This window comes from Chenopodium album, chromosome 12 (assembly GCF_948465745.1).
Source record: "Chenopodium album chromosome 12, dcCheAlbu1.1, whole genome shotgun sequence".
Classification (NCBI taxonomy): Eukaryota; Viridiplantae; Streptophyta; class Magnoliopsida; order Caryophyllales; family Amaranthaceae; genus Chenopodium; species Chenopodium album.
Window position 1 is genome coordinate 44,279,216 of NC_137845.1, and position 22,004 is coordinate 44,301,219.

The 22,004-nt window shown below is 31.2% G+C and overlaps 1 protein-coding gene and 1 long non-coding RNA gene across 3 annotated transcripts; both read right to left on the reverse strand.

Moving 5' to 3' along the window:
• Window positions 1-41: 41 nt before the first annotated feature.
• Window positions 42-773, reverse strand: LOC145572439 (uncharacterized). Its single transcript, XR_014096851.1, has 2 exons — window positions 378-773; window positions 42-290 (listed from the first exon to the last, which is right to left on the reverse strand). It is a non-coding gene; the product is annotated as an uncharacterized LOC145572439 (long non-coding RNA).
• A 6,669-nt stretch (window positions 774-7,442) lies between these two features.
• LOC145572440 (alpha carbonic anhydrase 7-like) lies at window positions 7,443-21,790 on the reverse strand. 2 transcript variants are annotated; one of them, XM_081631415.1, is made up of 8 exons: window positions 21,568-21,790; window positions 21,160-21,377; window positions 18,641-18,747; window positions 17,822-17,924; window positions 9,652-9,816; window positions 9,490-9,543; window positions 8,997-9,094; window positions 7,443-7,707 (listed from the first exon to the last, which is right to left on the reverse strand). In XM_081631415.1, exons 1-7 carry the CDS (start codon window positions 21,653-21,655, stop codon window positions 8,999-9,001), a joined length of 831 nt encoding a protein of 276 aa, XP_081487541.1. In that variant the 5' UTR covers window positions 21,656-21,790; the 3' UTR covers window positions 7,443-7,707; window positions 8,997-8,998. The 2 variants fall into 2 exon arrangements, with proteins under 2 accessions (XP_081487541.1, XP_081487539.1); XM_081631413.1 differs by lacking the exon at window positions 7,443-7,707 and having other exon boundaries at window positions 8,838-9,094.
• Between the last annotated feature and the right edge of the window lie 214 nt (window positions 21,791-22,004).

The window sequence follows — 22,004 nt, forward strand, 5'->3', positions numbered from 1 at the left end:
CGTGAATTTAGCGTCCAAGATTGGGACCAACGATATGCAAGTAGGATAGCAACATGGCATAATATTAATAGAAATTCTACTTGTAATTAAAAACGCAATTTAAATTCCAGTTTTAATTAGTTTTTAATTACAATTTTAGTTATAATTAAAAATTACATTAAATTCTATTACATTCTCATCATTGCATCCCACGCCGCAATAAGCTCCTGGGCCTCAACCACTGTTGGGGTGACCTCACCGCCCGTGTCTGCAATGAATCGCCGAATCACATGCATGGAACGACCCATCCACTGCAAAATACAAAGCAAATAATCATAACGTATAATATTTTGTACAATAATAAAATAATACAATGATACACTTCATAAAATACTTACGTAATCAGTGTTCGTCCTCTCTGGAACTGCCGGAGGGGCTAGTTCCGCAGTATCGCAGATAAGCCGAGGATGGGAGTACGTAAAAAACCATGGCAAATAGTCAGGTGAGCATGTGGGAATCTCATCTAGTAGAGGTGGATGGACATGCAAGCCGAGACAGCAGCTCCCAGGACCGAACTTCTTCCATAAGACCTGACCCCGAAAAGTGACGCTGTACGACCGGACATTAGCAGGTCTATACGCCTCGTCAGGGACAAAACCAGGGAGCGGTATCCCCTGCACATGACCAAGTTGCCGTAAGACCCTGTCTGGGTTATACGGCTCGACGATGTCCCGACACTGTATACAGCCCATGTAAGTGGTCCTCGGGACGTCCTGCGCAGGGGTGAGAGAGTAGGGCCGCCAGTTAACCTGCATATGCAATAACAATAAGAATGTTACGTTACATGACAACACGTTAAACAATATTACACATTTAATAAAACAATAACCATACCTTAGCATCAGTCATCTGATCAAGTCGGGCCCGAAATGATGCGAGTCGGTGCTCATCCCTGGACTGTGCTCTAGTATCCCACATCGAGGCACGAGCCTCACCAGGCTGTACCACCAAAGCTCCCTGACATGGCCGAAAGGATGGGAAGTACTCATATATCCATGCCTGGAGAAGCGTGAGACAACCACCAATGGCCTTACACTCAACACGGGAGGCGATACCCAACTGACGATAAAGGAAAGCAAGTGCAGCTGACCCCCAAGAGTAACGGTCAAGATCGTCAGTAGACTTCTTCAACTCCAAAATGCAGGAGGGAAGAAGGCGGTTACCACTCTTGTCAACGAATAAGGTGCTACCGAAGAGTGTAACAAAGAAAGCCATGAACTGAACGTCGGGAACCCGATCCAACAACTTGCACCGCTCATAAATGGTAGTCACCGCAACAGCACCGTTTTCCCAAACTGCTCTTGGTTTCACCAACAGCTCATCCCTACTCAACCCTAGCAACTCCTGAAAATCAGCCTGGAGAGACGCACTGTCGCTGACCATGTCCACCAAGTCCCCGTCAACGGGGATCCCAAGAATGTAAGCGACGTCGTGTAGCATGATGGTCATCTCACCAAAAGGGAGGTGAAAAGTGTTCGTATCCGGCTGCCACCGTTCAACGAACGCAGAGATCAGAGGCCAATCAATGTGGGAATGCATGATAGACGGCAAGTGTCGTAGTCCAGTGACACTAACGCGCTCACGTAAATCAGCATTCAACTCTGTCTCCCACTCCTGCAGCGACTTGCACCACTGAATCCTACTGTGGCACCTCAACGGCTCACGATCCTGTCCGACCCAAATACGTGACGCAATATGAGCCGCGTAGCTGGGAATAAGACTCCCATCAACTGGACCCCCCGGCATCGCCTCCTGAACAAGCCAAGTCGTATCCGCGTCTCGAGCAGCACGAGACCTACGAGTACGGCCAGTGCTCGTACTCGCACTACTAGAAGCCACAAACCTCCCTCCTTTACCTTGCATGACGAAAACCCCTGATGGCGCCTCCTCGTGCTCGCCTCCTGCGGAAGTCGAGGAATCCTCCATGTAGTCATGATCAGGATCATAATCGTACATGTCATCATCCGCCGCTCGAGAAGCTGCCCTCTCCCTCCTAACAGAAGCATCAACACCTCGAGATCGTGTATGTCGAGGACCTGATCCTTCGACATGTGTGAACTCGATGTTTAACCTCCTCATGTTTCGTGGCTGTTATTTAATTAATAAATGTAATTGGTATACGATTCAATAAATTTAATATATATAGAAATATAAATGCAATTACTTTTTTTTATCTAATTTCCTAAATATAATGCTATTAATATATAAACTAAAATTTACCAAATATATTAATTAAACTCAACGTAAAATATAAAACTATATTAGTTGATTATCTAAACATACACCTAATTATTTTAAAATTCAAATACACAAATACATTATTTTATTTCTAAACATAAATTTAATAAAGCTACACATATAAAAAAACAAACATATACAATATCATTTTTTTCCTAAACATATAATTAATAAAGCTAAACATATACGAACATATTATTTAATTTCTTATACATAAAACGTGAACTTAAATTAAACAAATATATATAATTAATATTTTTTTAAATTATACATAAAACGTGAACTTCAAATAAATATTTTTTTTTTACTAAACAAATATTAAAATTAATCTAAACAATTAATAAACAAATATATTATTAGTATAAATTTAAATTAAAAAAAAAATAATAATTTAAATTCCAGTGCTCAAACCGCTCAAGATATCCGGTTTGACCATGGTCAAACCGCCCAGTGAAAACGGTTGACCGTGGCCAAACCGGATTTCCTGGGCGGTTTGACCATGGTTAAAACGCCCATGAAATCCGTTTCGACCACGGTCAAACCGCCCAGGGAATCCGGTTTGGCCATGGTCAAACCGTTTTCACTGGGCGGTTTACCGTGGTCAAACCGGATATCTTGAGCGATTTGACCATGGTTAAACCGCCTATTTTGGGCGATTCGGTCAAGCGTTAAAAAAAAAACGAACCTGCTCCTCCGGCACGCCGTCTTCCTCCCTCGACCGTCCGACGTTCTTCGTCCTCGGCGTCTTGGCGGTTCTCCGGTGGTGTTTTTGGGTGCTTGTGGTGGTGGTGGTAAGGGGGTTGGGTGTTGGTGAAAGTGGTGGTGGTTTTTTGTTTTTTTTGTTTGAAGGGAGTTGAAGAGAATGGTTTAGGGTAGAGTGGTTCAAGGGTAGAGTGGTAATTTCGTTGTAATTTTGCGGGCGTTTTGAGTAATTTGCGGGCGTCAAATAGCAGTTCACTTTTAAAAAACTGAAACTATTTCCCTCCCCTTAACCCTACGAACAAGAATGTGTTTTCTCTAGATGGTTTTTCCTCTATGTATTTTTAGTAGGTGAATAATAAATGCTACTCCCTCAGTTCCCATTTATTTTTTACGTTTCTATTTTGGGTGTTCCTATTTATTCTTTACATTTAGGATTTTTCTATTTTAAGACATAAAATTTGGACTACTTTACCTTGCTTTACTTTTTCTTACCTCATATTGCCCTCAATTTTGCATGTGATAGCATACTATTTCCAATTTTATATTGCATGGGGTACTAATTTCAATGTTCATTATTACTTTCTCTCTCCTCTCTCCTCTTCAACCTTTTCTTTTTAATTATTTTTAAGTAGTATTAGTCTCCTTTATCAATTCCCAATGAGTTATAATGACAAAAATGACTGAATGTACTCACTTTATTAATTTTCCTAAATAACCGCGCATAATTCTAAACGTAAAGAAGAAAAGGGTACGGAGGGAGTAGAATTCAATGAGGGCTTTTATTGAAGTTGTAATAGCATGATAGAAGGTGGGAAAAAATAACGAGAAGATGAAATTTTTTAGGGCCAATTTCTAAATTTTGTAGAATTTTTGTGTAGGAAATTGTTTGACTTTGTAAAGTTTTGAATTTGATTGAAATGTACAAAAATTCTATACTCCCTTCGTTTCAATATGATAGTCTCATATGGAATCAATCACATAAAATAAGAAAAGAAGAATATTTGGAATCTAACGTTAAAGTAAAAAACAATTCATAAATAGTTTTGCCTTATTTAAAATTTTTTTGATTTTTTTAGGAAACCGTCAACCATAATTACATAATTCAAGAGAATAATTTCTTTACTTAGAGTCATGTCATCAATTCAGAATTAATTAATTTAACCAACTAGAATTTAATATGTATAAAATAGGAAATAAAAACTAAGGTTAAAGTGGAATACATTCAATGTGGGTAGATCTTTTTAAAATGCCCAAAATAGTATATGAGACTAACAAACTAAAACTAAGGGAGTAACTTTTAATTTGACTTATGTTGAATTTTTCTACTGTTTTGGCGCAAATATGAAACTTTTCCCAAAATTAGTTAGCTCCATGTAACTTTATGCGCCAGAAATTAAGGGTCTGTTCTGATTTACTGAAGTGAGCCGAACTAAACTGAACTAAATTGATTGGAGCTGAAGTGAACTGAACTGAACTGAACTGAATTGTTTATAAAGAAGGAAATTAGGAACTGAACTGAACTGATTGGAGCTGAGCTGAACTGAACTGAACTGAAATTAAGCTGAAGAGAACAAGCCCTAAGGTACCCCTTCTCTAACTAACAACCCCACCACCACTTTTCTAGCAATATAAAAGTACAAAAAAGAATCCATTATACAATAAACAAATATTTTAAATTGATCTACTTATAGTTTTATTAAACTATATGCCCACTCCAATGTCCCAAATATTTTGGTACAAAGGGAGTAATGCTTAAGAATCTCTCTTGGTGTCATTTTGTGGTCAAAAGAGTCCAATTTTGGGGTCATTTATGTCCAAGGAAGTCTGATTTGAGATCAAATTTGACAAAAAAATTATCAAAACTTAATGTCTCATTTTGTTTTTTTTAGCACGTAAAACGAGGCATTTCTAATAATTTTTGGTCAATGACCAATATGGCCCCTAAAAATTTTTAAAAGTATGTTATTGGCCCTAATTGTCGAAGAAAAAACTTACAACAACGTTAGATTTAGCGGTCTATATGATAGAAAATATTAAATTGTGTTGAAATCTAATTATTTGTCATTTGAGTGGTATTTTAAAATAAAAATTAAAATGGGTGATTAGTTTAAAGTATGGATAATTTTTGGGTTGTAAAATTAATTGATCTTTAAATAAATTAAGTACATAAAATAATAGAACTAAAAAATTTAATTACGTACTTTGATTGCATTTTATAAAGGATACATCATGAATCATGAATAAATTGTTAGTAAACTTCAATAAATTTAATTCTATCCAATAAATTAAACCAAAGAATTACGAATTAAGTTGAAATCACCCTTAAATTGAACCGCTTACGCTTTGGTCAAATGGTAGAAGCTCATGTTTTGTTATAAAACTTTCGAATTGTTTGAATATAAGATTGATGAATATGGATTAGGAATGTCGGATCATTATTTAGTTCGTCTAGACTCTTGGTTTAACGAGGAAAAAAAGATAAACAATCAGAAAACTCTTCTAACATGCAAAAAGTAGGTGTAACACGTGAAAGGAGTGGCGTAAGATATTAGTTATTCACGTATGAAATTTGCTCTTGTCACGTGAATCTGCTAAACATGCGATTAAAATTTATTATAACTTTTGATTTCAAACTCGAAATAAGCCATATAAAAATCCTTGGAAAGCTCTAGAAGGTAACTTTCTAAACCAAATGGAATCAGGGCAATATCTTTAGTAGATTTCAAAATATGGATGAAATAGTGCAAGATTGTCTGTTCTAAGCTAGTTTTAGTATTTTGGTCATATCTCTTTTGTTTTTTATAATCAGAATTGTGACTATCATATATTATTGGAAAACTTATTTTAATAACTACCATCCATATGATTTTCAAATAAAAATTCCAAGGCTTAAAAATCAGATTAGCTTTGTCTTGGGCTAATGTTATTGAAAAGAAAATTGGGCTAAGGTTTACGGTTTTTGGGTTAAATAAAAAGGGTTTGGGCTAATGAAATGGTTTAGTAAATATTATGGAGTAGAACTAATGGTGGCTTTGGGAGAAAACAAAGTTTTATTCAAGTAATTCTTGAATCCATTACGCAATCAAGATCAAATTAGGCAATTATCATCAAACTTTATTGTAGAAAGACAAATTTTGGTTTCTATAGTATCGGTATAGGTTTGACAATTTAGGAAAATTTTCAAATTACAGCCATTTAGAATTCGTATTTTGCAAATTGCAGCTATTTAAAAAAAAAAAAAAAGCAAATTGCAGCCCAAAAGTTCGTATAAATTGTAAATTGCAGCCCAATTCAACTTTTTCATCGGTTTACATGTCAAAAAAAATTTCGATTAAGGTTTTAGGGGTCATTTTATTTGTTAAGGAACCGAATTGAGCTCGGAATTAGCAAACAAAAAACGTTAATGTCTCATTTTTAAAGTTTCTCATAAATCGATACATTTTAATTACGCAAAATGAGGCACTGGCGTTATTTTTTTGCTGATTCTGAGCTCAATTCGGACCCCTAATAACTGAAATGACCCCTAAAACCTTAACCGGATATTTTTCGACATGTAAACCGATGAAAAAATTGAATTGGGCTGCAATTTACAAATTATACGGATTTTTGGGCTGCAATTTGCAATTTTTTTTTAACTGGTTGCAATTTGCAAAATACGAACTTTAAATGGCTACAATTTGCAAATTTTCCGACAATTTAATAGGAGTATTTTAAATTATTGCCTAATTTTGTTTCTCTTTCAATCAGTTAATTATCAATAGTTAAACTCCTCTACTAATTATGTTAAAATTGATCAAACATTGACCATGAATATATCATTATTCTATAAAGCGAAAGAAGCTATTGTTGGTATAGTTCATGCTTTGGACACCAAGTATCTACTCCCTTGGCCTCCCTCCTTTATCATTTTAGCCTGTATTGTATGCGGTTTATCATACTATGTGGCTTTCTGTGAAAAAATAACCCCTATTACATTGATCAAGTAATCCCGACCTGTAACATTGACCGAATAATTCTTATAATCATGATGAAGTAACCTCTATAACATTGACCAAGTAACCCTAAAACACTCACGAAATAACCCTTATAATGGTTGGTCACACTGTGTGACCAGCCACGTATAAGGTTCTATGTTATCCCTTATACAAAAGAGATAATATCTTGAAATAGGATACTTTTTAACTTTTCACTTAATTTCTATGTACTTTTTCATCAATGAATCTTACATTATTCTATTTTCTCAAATGTTTACATCCTCCATTTCTAATAATTATTCACTTCATCGACTCTCCTTTCATTGTAATGTTTTGAATTTTTCAACCCTTCACACTTCTTATACATTATCTTTAATAAGTAAAATATAAAAATATATTATATTAATATAAATTAAAATAAATGTATGTAACAAAATCTCACACGAGTAAGCTACATTTTACCCAACATATAAATTAGCAAATGGAATTAAATGAAAATCTATGAATAATGCGAATTTTCAAATATTTTACCTAAAAAATAAAAACAAATGAAGTACGTAGTATTTATTAGTACATTTTCTCAAGTTTTAAAGCTAAAAAAGTTTTGTAAGCGAACAAGACTAGGTTCAATCCCTTATGAACCGTGGCGGATCCATGAAGGCACAAGGGGTAGCACCTGTTATCTCAAATGACCGGTCTCTTTGAGGCAGCTATAACAACTGGAAACTAACTCGCTGCTTAAAAGATAGGATACCTGTTTTATATGAAACATGTCTCTTAGGTTTTTTTTTATTTTTTTTAATTGAGCCTGTTTTTCCATGTAAAATAAAAAGAGGTTTGTTATATTAAAACAGGTCTCTTAGGTTCTGATTTATTTTATTGAAACAAATTACTTTTACTTATATTTGTAAAGAATTTTTTTTTTAAAGAGTTTTAATTAGGTTATAAAATATCATAAAGTAGTGGAATTTAAAATTTTTAAATTATAATATTTATATATTTATACTTTAATAATTTTAATCAACGTACATAATATCAAACATAACAATAAAAAAAATGAATTGAGTAACTTATTATTCTTCAAATTAAAGCTCCTTCATTGATGAAATTCTTCCCATTTTTGTTGCACTTTTTAATATATTTAGTACTTGTATTTAGTTTTATATGAGTAAGGTTCCGTTCTCTTCACCTTTTTTTTGCTGAACTGAAATTATTTTTACTGAAATAAAATTATATTTGCTGAACTTAAATTATTTTTACTGAACTTAAATTAATTTTACTGAAATGAAGTTATTTTTGCTAAACTGAAATTATTTTTACTGATTTTATATTATAATTCTTCTTTAAGAAAACTGAATTTTACTATTTTTACTGAACTGAAATTATTTTTACTGAATTGAAATTAATTTTACTGAACTGAACTTATTTTTATTGAATTGGAATTATTTTTACTTAATATTATTTTTGTAAGGTGAAGAGAACAGGGATGAAATCAATAATTTATATTAAATAAAATAATTTTATAGCTTTATATTTACCTTGTGTATAGTAAATTTGGAGGAATACATACAAAAATATACTATTAAACATATGGAATACTTTTTAATTTGATCATATTGATAATTAGAATATAATTTATTCCATATTTGTGATAGAAAATTTATCTACTAAAAGGAATTTTTAAAATTTAAAGGCTAATTATTAAACGATAATACAAATATATAACATATAGAACTTTTTTCTAATTTTTTTCCCCTTATTATTTTATGCTACTACCCCTAGTTAGAATTGTTGAATTCACCACTACTTATGAATACAACATTTTTTGTGTATAGTCAAACCAATTTGATATTTTGTCACCATAATCACACATTTAAAACAATGCACTATTTTATTTTTATTTAAAGTTTAATAAGTGAAAGTTCTGCCGAGATAAAACCTCGCACAATTTGTAATTTTAATAACACTCGTAATAGATGTACACCCAACAATTTGGATACCAAATATGACATAATATTGTACCAAAAAATAATGGTGACTTACTCCTAATTATCTCCGTTATGGCTCTTGATAGTCGTCTTATAAAGTCGAATCTTCCTTCCATTCTTTGGATGAACCGGTCTTGCATTTTTCTCCGCATCCTACCCCCAAAAAAAAAAAAAAAATAAATAAATAAAAAAAAAATAAAAATTAGCGTCCGTTTATGTGCAAGTAGCTATCAACTTAGCTAGCTCTCCTCTAGCATGTAACACCCTTTTCACTTCACTTTATATTAACAGATTGAAATTATTTTTGTTGAACTTGTAAAGTATTTTACTGAATTAAAAATAATTTTATTGAAGTGAAATTAAATTTATTAAACTAAAATTATTCTTACTGAATAATAATTTTAAAAGTGAACACGGCCTAAATCAATTCATTAATAAAGCATCATATTTACAATATCTACAAAATAATTTTTTTATTTTTATTATTTTTTTCAGAAGAGGAAAACGACATCTACAAAATATATTTGTACTCTCAAGTCTTAACTTACGTCGTGAACAACTTCTCGCATCATTGCTACTTGATGTTCCGAAATTGTGGCAACCTATTAAAAGAAATTGAAACTATTGTATAAAACTTGCGTATAAATTATGAATGTTCCAAACATTAAAGAAAAACGTACATACAATAGTTTATGACAAGGTTTACATACCCGTTTATCAACAGTCCAAATGACACCTTCAGTACAAGGAGGGGTGGTTAATGAGCCCATGTATCTGTAATACTTATTTCCTCTAAACTTTATTTCTCCAGGATTAATTTCACCGGCGTTTGTCTCGTCTAGAGCATAAGGTACTAATTCTAGTTTTTTCATTAGCTGTAAAAAAAAGATTGAACATATGTAGTTAAAAATAATGAAACTTGCATATTTGGCTGATACAGATTAATACGATCGAAGCTAAATATATTCAGATTGAATTTGCCAAATCAAATATTCAACTCAAACCACATTAGATAAGTTGAATTAAGCATAACCATGATAGCGACTTAAAAAAAAAATCTATCAAGAATTTTAAAGTGATGGAATATTACAAATTAACCCTTTACTAATTTTTAGGCAAAATTGGCATAAACCAAAGATTTTGATTGCGCCACCCCTATTTCAAATCTAACGGATTGCATCTCAACCATCCATTTTCAAATCAACAACCACAACAAAAGCTTCTCTTCCATTTCAACCATCCACTTCAATTACCTTGGTTTAGGGTTTGAGAATGAACAACGACTACAATTTAATTTGTGCAGCAAAATTAGGTTTGATTTTTTAGAGTTTTACTCAATTTAGTCATGTATTTATAGAGAGAATGGTCGAATGTTTTTGGGAGGGAAAAAATAAATGATTTAGGAGGGAAAAGCACAAGTCGTGAGCCTCTTTGACGTCTCAATTATATTTTTCGTCATAATTTGAAATAGGGGTGGTGCAATCAAAATTTTAGGTACTTAAAAGATGGTTTAATAAAAAAAATAAAAAAGAAAAAGTGTTATGAAATATATATGTGGATGTCCATTATACCCTTGTATCATTCCAGAACTTTCTAGATTTTAGGGTTATTATCCTCCAAGCAAACCCTATCAATTATTGTACTCTATATATATATATACATATATATATATATATACATATATATACCTCCATTATATAAAATACAATACTGATTAATTCTCTCTCAAGTTTCTCCTTGTTTCATAACACGTTATCAGCATCATACTTTACCCAATTGAATTAGGTTAATCTACTATGAGAATCAGGTTCGTTTTAAATGAGTATAATACTATTATCACATGTTTAGCATCATGGATACAATTATGTGAAAATATATATCGTTTGATTTGGTTTGTAAAATATTTTAATAGCATGAATCTTTTTACGTAGTATATGAATTTGTAATGAATTGTTAATTAATTATTGATCACCAAAGATCTAACACAATCAATTAAGATTAGAACTAAATCACAGTCGAACGTAAATATGCGGCCATGTTAATTGTCACCAAGGAGTTCTTGCAGTAGACCTTTGTTGTAATTCGACTACATTGACGAAGGAAATTAAATCTATTCTAGCTTCATATTATTTGCCGCTTCAATTGACGAAGGAAATTAAGTTGCTGCTCCATCCCTTATATTTGCCCTATTGATTAATGAAGCCGCACAAGATGAGGAAATAATATGCAATTATCCTCTTGCAATTTATATATTTTCTGTAGAATTATCCTCTTGCAATTTATATATTTTCTGTAGATCATGATTAATTTTTATCTTATATTAATAAGAAAAGGTCAATTATAAAGCATTGATTTCCCACGATGGAAATTTGATGTGGAATCTGAAAGTAGAAGTGCCTTCGACAGAGTTTTATAAATTGGTTGTAGTATTATTATAATGGATTGTTATTGCTAACTAAGTACAAGGTGAAGGAATTTGTTTAGTGTGGCCAACAATGGGTTGGCAATCAAAAGTCATAAGAAAAATTTTAGGGATCTAGTCGAGCCGAATTATATTTGTCAGATTCAAACCATAACTCTACGCAATCAATCCAACTGTAATTAAAGGTACGCATATACTATACTATATTATTTTATTATTGATTTATATACAATTAGCATGAATATGTTGAATAATAATTACTCCCAACAATTCATATTAGACTAAACAAGTACAATACAAATACAACTACAAGTCTATTATTTTTGTGCCCTGCGAATTGTTGTAATTATATACTGTTTTGTTCACTTTGAATCAATGCCATCGATGCTCTTACAGTATTACGAATGAAGTATATGTTTCACATATAGTCTTGGAACTCACTTGATGGCTCTTTGATAATTACCTTGCACCCATGATAAATCATACTTTGTACTATGTATTTGGTTTGTTTTATCAATTATTTATGTATGATATCACATATTGATATTATGTGAGCATTACTTTAAATTATCTAATTAAAATATAATGATAAACAAAATGAGTCATAAAATTGTATTATATCTCTAGATCTAACTTTCTTAGTAACTTGACATCTATTATACATGATGGTTGCAATTATGCATGAGTCATTATATATACATTTCTGTTAATTTCTCTTATGAGTGAGATTGCTAGTATATGCATGATGCCATATATTTAATATAATTGACTATGTGGATATTTTCTAGTTGACCTCAAATTAAATTATGATAATATAAGTATACAACCCCTTTGGCTTCAAATGCAATGTTGAATAGTTTAAAAAACAAAATTATGGACAAATCCATTATTTTGTTAATCATATCAGAAAAGGATTTGATTGATGAATTACAGTTTGCGATGATAGTAATAAGTATGATATGATATACATATGAAATGGTAAAGGCAAGTAGTGTAATACTATTAACTTGCAAACTAATACTCTATAAATGCGTACTCCTTATTATTTTTAGGACTTGAAATCCAATTTTTGGTCTTAAACACTTAGAAATTAATTTGTGTATGATTAATTTTGTTTATATACCTATATACATGAAATTGAATTGGATTATAAGAATAATGAATAAATTGAACATGAAATACTTATACACACACATATATATATGGATCTGAAATTCCTTAAATTTATAAAGGTTTAAAAAACCTTAAAAATGATATAAAGATACGTATATGACTTAGAAATTTTATTAGTTTCTAATAAAGTATGTTGCTTAAAAGCATCCGCGATACTAATGCGTCTATATATAGACACAATTCCGTGAGAAAGAATATACAAAAGGTTTTGAATGTATTTTAGATATTAAACTCTAAGTGAGTATTGAAGATACATAAATTACTATATTTACTCACTCCATAAGTGAATGAGAGTTCATGTGATTGAAAGGAAGCATGTTTTCATTATGATTTCGTGATTACAATTCATTGAAAAGCTCAATTAGAATTGCAAAGATGATTACATATCAACTATTGGACCAAGAAATAATGTTTTTAAGTTTATAAATTGCAACATGACATTGTGAGAAACTTTACATAATCAACGTTTTATTATGCCCATAAATATAAGAGGTTTCGTTTTTTTTAAGATGAATGTAATTGGGCATGAGGAACATGATTAAGTGTTTTATAAGTATAATTTTATCTAAGCATGTTTTTGCTAAAAGGAACACGTTACTTGATACATGACATTGCCAAAAGAATTTATGGCTTAAAAGTTGCAAGGATTTTAAAGGTTGTTGGATTGATTCATTCCATACCCCCATATGCAAGGATTAGGGGGAGATTGTATGTAATCCTTGCATATAAATAATAAAATATAGTGATGGTCAGTTTGATACATACATTAACTTAAATATCAACGATTGATTTAATAGAAGTGGCCACATGTTAATTAAATATTTTGAATGATACCATCCTGAAGATGGATATAAACAAATGACATTTATCATATACTAGTTGTAAATGCTCTAATTTAAAATTGATGTCCTAGAAGTACAACATCAATTGTTGATGAACCTATATCATGCCTGAAGCGTGATAAATCAATAGGTTCTAAAGATAATTAAGTATCTTTGAAAAGGAAAGGAGTCATTTTTGACAATTACAAATTTGAGGAAGTGGTAAATCCCATTACATTTCTAGAATAAATCACTTTTAGTAAAATTCATATGTTTCATGATTATATAAAAGACTCTAGAAGAGTATGAAACATCCAACAAGATTAACATGTATCAAGTTTATAGTTTAAACTCCAGTAGAGTATGAGTAATTATTGGATAAAATAATTATTGATTGTCTTGCCAATTGTATAAAAGAAACATATGTTGGTGTTATAATATCACATCATATTCATGGCCATGCTTAAAGTAAGTTTAATAAAGTAATCACTAGTGTTAGAAAACTGATCAAAGTTCAAATTTAGAGAAGTGACTGGATGTGATAATTAAATTAGGCCATCCAGGTTTAATAATTACTCGTTATGGAAACCTGAAGTTTCATTTGATATTGTGCTGACGCTCTCTCAATGTTAGATATATGAAATGAATTGAATGACAAGACATAACATTGAGATTGAGCTATATTTGTATTGTGATTCATAATAATTTGTATTGATGAAAATTTCAAGAGTTAATAGGTTTTGATTTCTTATATAAAAGAGAGTAATGGGTGACCAGAAGTTCACCAAAATAACTTATATATTATTGTCAACTATCAGGGGACCAGAAACTCACCAAATACATTATTGAAATCTTTAAAGATTCAGAAGATCACCACCTAGTAGAATTACAAGCAAGTGATTTATGCTTGTATAACAATTCTTTTTATTGGGGCTATTATATGTCAGCACATAAGAAATTGGAAAAGAAGAGAAAACGTACAACGGCACAACACATGTCTCCTCATTGACATTGTTTTCCAGAAGATATTATGAAAAGGGTAATATAAAATAAATACACATGCAATGTAAAATTAATGAAGAAATGATTCTTCATTGAAGTTGTTCTCCAGAAGAGATGAAACTTGTTAATACATACCTTCTGAGAAATAAATTTTGATTGTGATCCTCCTAATAATGCAAATTTGTCTACTAAGTTGGTATATAATAAGACGCCCCTATAAATGAGATATTTTACCAACTTAGGGGGAGAAGAACGAATAACCAAAAGTTGGAAAAATTAATTAAATAAATAAATAATAAATATGATCCCTATAATGGTAGTTTGAAAAGTTATATGCCAACTTTTGTATATATATTATCAAGATATGTTGAACATTTATGATTTGATTTGTATTCAATTATGACTCATGTTGCATAGCGTTGAAGACACATTTTGGTCATATTAATTATGGGTATACATTGAGATAAAATTTTGCCAATTATGCTTGAATCACTACACCTGAAGTGTAGGTTGTATGATCGGTTCTAAAAATAAAGATAAGTCTAATAGATATGATATTTGGCAAGATAGTGCAGTTGACACTAATAGTGTAATAGTATATAAATACCATAGTGTATGAAATACCCTAAAAGTGGTATAGATATCTGAATTATTATAATATATGGCCTATGATGTAAGAAAAGTTATGATGGTACCAATGAGAAATGTATTCAGATATCAAAGTAAAATGGCATGCGGAATATACGTTAAACGAATTTTATGATACCGTACACAATGGAACCGATGAATAATATGCATATGCATAATGGAATGGACTAATGAGTAAGGGATCTGAAATATATGTACATTTTGATGTCGACATAATGATAATGATCATAAGTTTATCACGGACCCGAAGTCTAATGAAATATGGATTTTTAAATCCACACTATACAGTGTTTTGCATCATTTTGAGTCTTATGTTCATGTGCATGTGAGTCATTGGTTAATGGTTTATTGCATATGTAGGAAGTTAGATGCATTACTAATTGTATATTTTGTTTAATATGTTATTATGTTTCTATATCTTATATTGCATGGATTAATTTCTTACAATGACTGTGGTGTATGTGAATGTTCATTCAAAGTATAGTAAGACATATTTACAACTTTGATGAAAAATTAGAAAGAGATATTTATGTTCCAATGGGCTTATAATTGTAATGAAATTATTGATGACACTGATTTAATTGCACGTTATGAATCATGTAAGAAGAGTTCGTGAAAAGCTTATATATATGACGTATTTAAATATCCAGCCCTAAAAAGTTTATCTCTTGAATATTGCAATTACTATCAAACTCTTAAAAGTCTATGTAATTACATCAGTGATATCTCAACCTGAACTTTAAGCACATGAGAGTTAATGAAATTTACTATTTGTATTTTCAAGAGACCTATCATGTCAATTATGAAACGTCTAAAGAATATCAATGGAATACTTATGCGTGAGAATGTTTTCTTATGGTCCAGAAGAACCATGATTAGCGTATATAATTACATGTGTTATAGTATAATTCATATGAGATTGAAAAATGACATTAATAATATCAAGTTTTGTCATCAAATTATTATTAATGAATGTTTGATCAAATAATGATCATCAATAACGACTTCCAGAAGAAGTCATAACCGCATAAGTTTAACCTTTAAATCAACTGTTAAACAGAGATTTGAAATATTAATATTAGAGATAAACACATGTATGGTGAAATGAAGACACTTTACATGTTAACGTGAAGAGTTGAAGATGCAATTTCAGTTTAGGAGGATCGAAGATCATATCAACGAGTGATATTTTACTACATATGAGAAGATATCCAACATATTGGATTCATTGTTGCGGCCCTAGAAGATCTCAAGTTATGTATTCATCAGGGGGAGAAAATACGCGTTGTACTCTTTTTCCCTTGACCATGGTTTTATCCCACATTGGGTTTTTCTGGTAAGGTTTTTAACGAGGCAGCATTTCGAGCGTATTACGAAGAATGTTGTACTTTTTTTTCTTCATTAGGTTTTATCCCATAGGGTTTTTCCTAATAAGGTTTTAATGAGGCACAGTCTTCGACAATGAACATCCAAGGGAGAGTGTTATGAAATATATTTGTGGATGTCCACTATACTCTTGTATCATTCCGGAACTTTCTAGATTTTAGGGTTATTATCCTCCATTCCTCCAAGCAAACCCTATCAATAATTGTACTATATATATATATATATATATATATATATATATATATATATATATATATATATATATATATATATATATATATATATATATACCTCTATCATATAAAATACAAGCTGAATACAGATTAATTCTCTCTCAAGTTTCTCCTTGTTTCATAACAAAAAGGTAGTTTTTTCAAGAAAGTTGGACAAAAAAGGTGGTTTATACCAATTTTGCCTAATTTTTATAGCCTTATAAGAAATATTTTCTCCTTTTATGACTTCGGAAATTTTTACTTTTTTTTTCCTTATGAATACATAATTTTAACCATTGATATTGTTCAGCAACAAGAAATTAATTTTGAGTTGTGCCCTGTTAATTCCCCAGATAAAATCGTCTTTTCAAATACCAGTGAAGAGTTACATGCATATTTTCATGTATTAGTTGAGGGGGTACATGTTTAATTTCCTAAATGCAAGTTGCAAACAGTAATTGGATAACTCACCAAAAGTACTGAATAAATGGTCACGTTTTTTTAATATATTTACAGAAATACCAACAGATTAACAAAAAATTGTTTATCTGGCAGATAAACTTGTATTTGCTGATTATTTTTTTTTTATAAAAAATTGATTATCTATAAATAAACTAAAACAACAACCACTGACATCATCACTTTTTCAAATTGTACACATGTCAAGTTGTGGTTAAAATTTTTCCCGCCTAAATTAATTGCTGACATCATATTTTTAATTTTATTTTTTACCTTAAATTATTACAATAGTTTTTTTTTTTTTTTTTTTTTTTTTTTTGAAAACAATTATTATATTATATTATATTCCATATATTATATTATGATGAATTTATGAGTTACTATTTGGCTTCAAAATATAATTACTCCCGATTAAAGAGTATTTCGTATTGTATAATTTACTTAAATTTATACCGTTCTTCAAAATAAAATGGATCTAAATAGCATTGTAATTAATGGTTATATTTTTATAATTTATGAGGGACATATGTAAAATAAATTTTTTATGTCGTGCATCGCACGAGGCTTATCTAGTTATAAATATTTGTTGACCCCAACCAGATCTCATATGTTTTTTAATCTGGGAAGTATTGCATATAAACCAATAGTATCATGTAGAGTTTGTATTAACTTTTGTATTATTTACTGAGCTTGTTGCTTCACTTAAAAAATTAATTTTGAACAAATGGAGTATAAATATTTAAATTCAATTCCGTACCTTTGTAAGGAAAAGATTAGGCTTGCCAAGCTTGTAAAGAAGTCCAATAACAGCAATCTTGTTATCTAAGCTTTGATGTACCAAGTGCAACTCTGCAGCAAACCTAGGTTCGTTGTTCCAACACAATTCATTAATTTAATAATATTTACTTTTGTGAGAAAAAAGATTTTATTATTAAGGAAAATTTGAAAAATACCACCATCTATTGTTATCATTTTGTACAATACCAACTCAAGTTTTTTTTTAACTGTATTTTACCATCTAGTTTTTTCAAAAACCTGAAAAACTCCATCACTTTTGTACGACTTCCCCATATGACGTCACGGTGGGTCCCACTAACCAATTTTTCTTCGAATTTCATCTTTCTTCTTTCCTAATCATCCTAATTAACCAATTATACTCTCGATTTTGCATTGTCATTTGGCTTGAAGAACAAATTAGCGAATAAAAAACCTAAATAATGCCTAATTGATTTGCAAATTGATATTAAAATTAGACAAAGAGGAAGCAGAAGGAAGAATAGAGGTGAGAATCGAGGGAAAAGAGAGGAAAATTGGTTAGTGGGGCCCACCTTGACGTCTTATAGGGAAGTCGGGCAAAAGTGGTGGGAATTTTAAGGTTTTTGAAAAACTAGGTGGTAAAATACAATAAAAAAAAAAAAAAAATAAAAAAAAAAATAAAAATAAAAAAATTGAGGTGGTATTATACAAAATAACAACGATATATGGTGGTATTTTTCAAATTTTCGAATTATTAATCAACAAGCAAAAATATTAATAAAAAAAATAATAATTCGACTATAGTAATAATTAGTGATACCTTATGCCATTAATAGTATGCTCTGATGGGGAGTGCCAATGGCATTGCCTAAGGATATAAGTAGTGCCATTCATCTCAATTGTACTGTGTCCATCCTCCCACTCAATCTGGCAATACAAGTTCACTTTTTTATGTTACAAAAATTTGAAAAGATGAAAAATGGAACAAGATACTTCTTACCAGCAACTAGATAGGAAAGGATTGAACTTTTATTTATTAAAATACGGAGTAGTTAAAGATCAATATTAATATAATTTTGTATTGTAACATGCATGATTTAATATACTTTAAAATAGGGTAAGAGTTTATTAGAAGTATAATTTAATATCATAAAGATTAGAGATTTGATCAAGGGACTCCAGAATTTAAAATTTAAAAAAAAAAAAAAAAAATACTAATAGGCCGGTGGAGATAGGCAACAACAAAGTTTGTTTGGTGAAAATGGCAAGGAATTTCACTTTAGGTCACAAATTTGAGCCCATCATTTATATATGCTTGGGAGTATGGGGTTTCAATGAAGATATAGTGAAACAAGTCACTCGTATTGAGTACGTTAAATAAGAGATCCTCTATCGTGCTATGTTTGGATTCTACTTGTCATAGTTGTGTCCAGTTAATTCCCCGTTTGGTTATGTGGGGTTATAATCATCTTTTCAAGTACCAGTGGAGAGGTATAAGCGTTTTTTCATATACTAGTTGAGTGGTATATGTGTAATTTCCTAAATGCAAGTTACAAACAGTAATTGGACAACTCATCAAAAGTACTCAACAAATGATCACGTTTTTTCAATATATTTACAGAAATGCCACTAGGTTAAAGATAAACTTGTATTTGCCGATATAATTGGTAAAGATGATGGACATGGGCTAGGATAACATAAAGGCCAATTAAGCATGGCACGAAAATGCTCGATCGACACAACACGAGAGACCTGTCGATGTGCATGGATATCATTTTTGAATGAAACTTCGCATGAAGTCGACACGAGAATGACTTAGCCTTCCCTATTTTTTTTCCAGGTTGACAAAAATGTAGGGGTGGCAATTCGGGTAAACAGTTCAGTTTCGAGTTGGTTTTATCGGTTTCGGGTTATAACGAATTGGTTTATAATGGGCTGGAATAATTAGCAGGTCGATTTTCAAAATTATCGGGTCACTTTGGTTTGGTTTTTTAAATTGCAGCTTTCTATTCGGGTTGGGTCATAATTGGGTCAGGTTGTAATTGGTTCGGGTGATAATCAATTTGTATTAACCGATTTGGTTTGGTAATTGGTTTAAAAGCGGGTTTTGATTCAAAACAATTCGGGTCTTAATCAGGTTATGGTAATGGGTCATAATCTGTTTAAGTTAACTAGGTCAGTTTGAAAACGGGTTTCAGTACAAAACTGATCGGGTGAAAATCGGGTCGGTCACTATTTGTTCCGGACCTTCCGATCATATTGGGTTTGGATTAAACTGGATCGGTTTGGAAATGGTTTAACCCAACTTGAAGCGGGTTTCAGTTCAAATCATATTGAGTTAAAATATAGTCGGATCATTATCGAGTGTGGTTGATTAGATAATTGGCAGCAACAGCTCAAATTATAATCTAGTTTAAATCTTAAATGAGTTGGGTTTATGAGTAATGGGTTGAAACAGATCAGATCATAAACATAATGGTTTATGAGTTGTAAAAGGCTCAGTCCTAGTCATTATGGGTTATGGGTTGTAAACGGTTTGGTCTTAATTGGTTATGGGTTATAAAAGGTTCAGTTTCAACGGGTTACGGATTGAAAACAATTCGGTCCTAACAGTTTGTGGGTTATTAACGGTTCGGTTGTAGGAAGTTCCAGGTTGGAACAGTCGAGTTTATCAGATTTTTGCCAAGTTTAAATGATGTTCGGTTTAAAATAGATTGGGTTACTAACGGGTTCGGACGTAATCAATTTGGGCTGCTTTAGGTTTTGGGTTGTAACGGTTTGACTTGATAACGGGTTAGGTTATTAACGGTTTGCACATATTCGGTTAAGTTTAGTTTCAAGTTGGAAAAAATTAAATCAAGCCGGTTTTCAATTTTCAATAACGGTTCAGTTTATTTTCAGATCGGTTCAAAACATTCAGATTTAATGATTCAGGTTAAAAATTGACAGCTGTACAAAAATGTAATAATTAACTGGACTCACTAGCATGATACGACACACGGCTTAGACGATATGCATGGACTTAAATTTTACAAAATCGACATAAGCATGACCATGCTTGAACAGAAAACAACAATAGCATTAGCACAACACATGGGCCTACATGTTACAGCCCATACCCACCTTATAAGTCGTAGACTGGTAGCCATACGTCAAAAATGAAATATAGTGTAGACATCACAGAGTAAACACACTTTTTCTTATACGATTCAAAAAAAATAAAAAAAATGCAATCGCAAAGAGTCTGATTTCCTAATTGAACGGGTAAGAGAGTGTAAAAAATAAAATAAAATTGCTCCAAAAAGAATAGCAAAAAACAGAAAAAGATTAGAAAATTACCATAATATCATGTCCTCTATTTTTGACAGTAGCATTACCAGTCCTATAATTTTTGACAATTTCTTCAGATTTGGGCAATACTTGAACTCGTCTATGTAATAAATCAATTGGCGATTGCATTCTACCCGTTTTACAAGTCTCCCATTCTTCCTTTATATGTCCCCATTTTTCTGGCCCTCTTTCACTTCCTCTTATGTAGTCAAATTCTGTCTCATCATCTGCCAATCAAAACTTAAAAAGTTAATGCACCAAAAAATACACTTGTATAACTTTTATCCCGACGGCCCTTCAATACCATTGGGTCATTAGATCTTATAAAAAATGCAAATACTAAGTTATATAAAAAGTAAAAGTTTATATAATACGGAGTACTTTGAATTAAAATAGAATGGAAGGCAAATATATTACCGACTTCTTGAGCAATAGATGATTTGATGACGAGCAAGATGAGAAGGGAGAAGATTAGAGAGGACATTAGCATTGAAGGGTACTCCATTTTTGTAATTTTAAAGATTAAGTGTATAAATCTTTGAGATGTTCCTAAGTTTGAATTCACAGAATAAATAATAATACTTGTCCTGCTATTTCAGTATTAAAATACAAAAAGTAGTACAAAACATAATTTCTGCACACCTTCATATAATAATGTTGATTTTTATAATTATTTTGGTGTTGGGTCTTAACTACTCGGTGACTATTCTTCAGGTTATACCGTGTGAGCTAGTCTTTAATTGAATATTCCTTTTTTTTTTTTTTTTTTTTTTTTTTTTTGAGAAACTTTAATTGAATATTCTTATATCATTAGTTTTGACTAGTTGTAGGCTTCTTAGGGCATTTATATTTGC